This window comes from Zeus faber, assembly GCF_960531495.2.
Source record: "Zeus faber genome assembly, chromosome: 5".
NCBI classification, from domain to species: Eukaryota; Metazoa; Chordata; class Actinopteri; order Zeiformes; family Zeidae; genus Zeus; species Zeus faber.
Genome location: NC_137192.1, coordinates 27,098,162 through 27,103,172, shown reverse-complemented (window position 1 = coordinate 27,103,172; position 5,011 = coordinate 27,098,162). Strand labels below are relative to the sequence as shown.

At 44.9% G+C, this 5,011-nt stretch overlaps 1 protein-coding gene across 1 annotated transcript; it reads right to left on the bottom strand.

The window, feature by feature from the left end:
- Nucleotides 1–315: 315 nt before the first annotated feature.
- Nucleotides 316–1,902, bottom strand: LOC307231086 (E3 ubiquitin-protein ligase arih1-like; the record flags this gene model as incomplete). The annotated part of the gene is made up of 1 exon (XM_080001646.1): nt 316–1,902. The coding sequence occupies one exon, from the start codon at nt 1,900–1,902 to the stop codon at nt 316–318; it is 1,587 nt and encodes a 528-aa protein (XP_079857772.1).
- Nucleotides 1,903–5,011: the final 3,109 nt, after the last annotated feature.

Below are 5,011 nucleotides of genomic sequence, written 5' to 3'. Positions count from 1 at the left end.
CCACCTCTGCTTGAAGCTAAAATGCATGTTGGGATATCCTGGTCAATCCAGTCAGCCAAGTAAGCCGAGTCACCAGCCAACACCTCCTCCGGAAAATCCACGCATTTTAGGTGATCTTGAAGTACTTTAAGTTCACAACTTGGGCCATGATCATCTTGCTTTGAAGGCTTTGTTAAACACATCCTGTCACTCTGGTCTCTAGGTGAACTTCAGGGGGGCTGCACCGTGTCTGCGCTCCAGTCTGTTGCATTGGGAGGTGTTTCTCAATCCTCCATGTACTCCCAAACGTCCTTCTCATTGCCCTTGTGGGGTTTCTCAATCCTCTATGAACTCCCAAATGTCCTTCTCATAGCCTTCGTGCACGTGCTGCAGCAGCACTCTTCGCCTGCTCTCACAGTAACGGCACTTATCCTGGACTTTCTGATTGATGTCCTTCAGGGAATTCTGGGAGACGACTCTCTCCAAGTAGCTGGAAAGGACCTCGGTAGCATTTTCCAGGTCAGCCTGATTGTTCTCAAAAATGGCGGACTGGTTGCTCTTCTTGAGGTAGAAGGCGAAAATGTAGGTGAACATCAGGGTCGATCGACACTGGCAGAGAACGTCCACGGCCTTCTTCAGGAACTGCACCTCAATCCAGGACATGCTGTGGTGCTGCATCTTCTCCATCCTCTGCTTCACCTGAGCGTACAGCTTGTGCTCGAAGCGCAGGCTCTGCATGTGGTTCATGTAGCGGTGGCAGTAGAACAGGTAGCACTGCAAGGCCACCCGGGAGCGCTCCTGTGCGCCTCTGTCTGCCTGAGGATCATCTCTATTGTAGCGATTACAGTCGTACCATGCTGAGCCGTGGGGCTCCCAGGGGCCAAGGCACACCCAGCAGAACTCAGCTTTGCAGCTCTGATTCCAGCAAACCATGTGATTGCAGCCGCCGTCTTTCTCGATCGTCAGATGGCATTTTGGACACGCCTTGGTATTCACTGCAATCCAGTTGGAAGTTTCACTGTCATCATCCCACTTCTTGATCCACGTTCTCAACCACTTACACTTCACAGGATCATGCCAATTCTCTCCACAGTTGAAGCAGAACTCATGGCCACACTTGCACCGTACTGGCCTGGCATCTCGGTGCTGTACTTTGATGACGTGGTGGCAGTCCGGTGCAGGACACCAACTTAACAGTCGATTGCACTCTACAAAACTATTGGTAATTAAACGCTGGTACTGCAATTTCACTTTGGAATCTGTGATAAGTCGCATGACTGTGTTGTCGTCAACCAAAATGTCACAACTATGAGCAGGACAACAAATGGTCTGGCCCATTCCTTCCTCAATGATTTTGGTGGTCAGGTATTCTTCCCAACACTGCATGCAGAATATGTGTCCACATTCCAGGCCAGTGAAGTAAAAATTGTGGTAGTTTAGGTAGCAGATCTGGCATGGCATGTCCTGTGCAGATGACCTGGTTGTAACAGGAGGACAGGTCGAAGATTTCTTACTGGGGTTGATGACATGACACTCAGCAAATAGCTTGTCCAGGTTTCCGTCAAAATACCTATCCATGAGTTTCTGCTTATCCCAGTTCAAGTGACTGAGCAGGATGCGTGTGATGGTCGTGGGGTTCTGGATCACCTCTTTCACCTCCCTTATGCACTCCGCCATGTGCTTGAGGATCTGCTCGGCGGTCAGAACCTCGAATCGGTAGTCTTCGTCTACCTGGCCCAGGCCATGGACGCCTCCACTACGGTCTTCGCCAGTGTCGCTGCAGTCATCCCACTCACTCCTAGCGACCATGGGGCCCATCAGCTCCACCTCGGCTAGCTGTTCAGGCTCCTCCTCACTGCTGCTGTCCTCGCTGCACTCCTCCTCCTTGTCAAACTCGTAGTTGCAGTCCTCGTTCGAGTCCATTCCTGGAGCAATCCTGGAACCCAGTGACCTCTAGCTGGTGAAATATTGTCTGCATGAACAAAACAAGAAACACCCGCAAAATGTCTCACAATCGTGTGTCGTCCGAGCCGGAGAAAAACTTCACAGTAGAATGGCGACATCACAATAGAATGACATCACAGCACAATGATGACATCACAGTACGCAAGATTTTGTGCTATATTTAAGGAGCTCTTACGCTCATTTGTTCATTTCTTGTGGGGTATTCCCGGTATGCAGTGGTTAGTACCTACTAAAAGTGATCCAAGGAATGGCAACCGGTGAGTCTAGCCAAGATAGAAAGGTGCACACTGTATCGCAGATTGCTGCTTATGGGGCTGCAGAGCAGCAGACCAGTCAGAGTGCCCATGCTGACCCCTGTCCTCTGGCAAAAGCCCCTACAATGGACATGTGAGCGTCAGAACTGGACCATGGAGCAGTGGAAGAAGGTAGCCTCGTCTGATGAATCACGTTTTCTTCTACATCAAATGCATGACCAGAGTTAGGGCCCGATCCGATGGAAGTATCTGTGGGATGTGCAAGAACAACAAGCCCGATCCATGGAGGCCTCACACCGCAACGTATAGGAATGAAAGAATCTGCTGCTAACGTCTTGGTGCCAGATACCACAGGACACCTTCAGAGGTCTTGTGGAGTCCATGCCTCCATGGGTCAGAGCTGTTTTGGTGGCACGAGGGGAACCAACACAATAATAGTTGTTATTAGTGGTGGTTTTAATGTTGTGGCTGATCATTGTAAATACATAATGCATTTATTATTATTATTATTATTATTACTACCATTTCATTTGCATTTATAATTATTATTGTTATAATAATAATAATAATAATAATAATATTATTATTATTATTATTATTATTATTATTTTGTTATTGCTCGACAGCCCCTATTGTTCTTGTTTGGGAAAAATTAAATGACTTTTGAAGGCGTAAACTGTCTGGAACACCAACTTCGCCATAACACACGAACACGGTCATGTCTTGTTTGAACCACTGTCACAAAGACCTCGTGGTTGAAGTTTCATCCAAATCGATTCACAGAGAAAAAAAAACTACCAGACCGCGAAAAACAGACCACATTTTCAGCGATATAAAACATGATGAGCCAGTATTTGACGCTGAAATATGTCCAACTCAGCTATAACTATCTGGAACACAATCTTCGGCATAAACTACGAACACGGTTGACGTGTCATTTAAACCGCTATTGCACAAGGATACGGAGCAGATATTATTGAAAAACCGAACAATTCTGACCTGAAATATTGAGTTGGTCTTGGTGAACACATCACATGTCTTGTTCTTAAATGAACGAGATGAGATTCACGGTAAGACGCTTTATGATGTCATATTATTTACTATAAATGTACAGATTCAGATTGAGAATGTCCAGTTGGACCATGTGCAATGTGCGGCCTGGACTCGGGTCACTTTGTAGTGGTCCAACATTACAAACTATTGATTTACGTGTGTATTTATATAGCTTCTTACCTGGTAGATGTCAGGAGATCTGTTGGATTGATATTTTAAATGTGTGTTCCGCATTACTTTGCTGGATTAATGACAAAACGACCAAATACGAATCCTAAAAAATTCTTCACTACATCCACTGAGTGATGGGTTCAAAATTTCAGCTTCAGCTGTAAAACGCACCCAACACCACTAAACTAGACCCTGTGTATCGCTGCTTGCAGCTATATTTATTTTTATTATTATACTGTATATCACCACAATAGAACCTGGACATCCCGCAGACAGAGATCTGTTAAAAAGTTTCGATTGAAACGGGTGCTTCAGGATGGTTTTGGGCAAGACCGCGTACACACAGGCCAGCTCCAGCCACTGAGTGACTGAGAGAGTGTCCCTGTTACGCAGAGTGTATTTTTGTTGTTGTTGTGGTCAATAAGCAAGTGCAGTAAAATAAAATACAGTTATTTTAAACTGTATTTAATACAGTTTAAAATAACTATTAATAACAGTTTAAATAAAATAATAACAGTTTAAATAAAATAATATTAAATTATTTTATTTGGGGGAACGAGACGCAGGGACACGCAGCTGCTCCCTCTCCGCGCCCCCTTGGGATGGCGCCCTATGTCATCTATGGAAAGAGCCACCCAGCACAGTGTTAAAACACACACACACACACACACACACACACACACACACACACACACACACACACACACACACAACCACCCTCTCAACACTGCAGTGTTGGTGTGAGGTAATGTCTGTCTGTGTCTCTGCAACACCCTGCAAGAATAACAAAACCACTCTGTCTCTCTCTCTCTCTCTGTCTCTCTCTGTCTCTCTCTCTCTCTCTCAGCTGCTCCTACCCCTTCTCTCATCCTTTTCTATCCCATTATCTTGTCCTCTTTCTGTCCTCCTATCTGCCTCGTCGTGTTTCTCTCACACACAGGCTCCTCCAAGGTCTCTCTCTTTCTCCACTTCCATCTCCTCTCATCCTTTCTGCTCTTCTCTCTGTCATTTGAAGGAAAGAGCGGGATATTGCTGTAAAAGCAATGTGTTGCAGAGAGAGAGCGAGAGAGAGAGAGAGAGAGAGCGAGAGAGAGAGAGATGGAGACAAGAAAGAGAGAGAGAGGGAGGCAGGGAAAGACAGTTTCAGTCCATTACACTTTCTAATTTCCACCTTTTTTCTTTCCTTTTGCGCTTTGCTCATCAAAATTCGATTGAAACTCAATTTAATGGAGTTTTAGGACTTCTTGGTTGAAGTGTCAAGGTAAGTAGTAAGTTACGAAAGGACAAATATGTCAAAAAACATGTCAAGAATACAGATTTTTGTGGATTTCATTAGCGGGGGAATTTTAAGCGATAGTTAGGTTCTTCAAATGTATTAAAAGTGTGACCATGAGAGATGAAACATACTGTACCAGTTTCTCCCTTTAACCAATCAAGTTATAGTATAACCTTCAGATCCCCGGTGCTAACAGCGTCATAATTGGCTTAGTTTTGTCAAACCATAGTGATTGGAGTAACAACAAGAAGGCTGACTGTAAAGGCTTCCTTTTTTTTTAATTGTGGAGCTATCTATTGTTTTTCCATGGCAC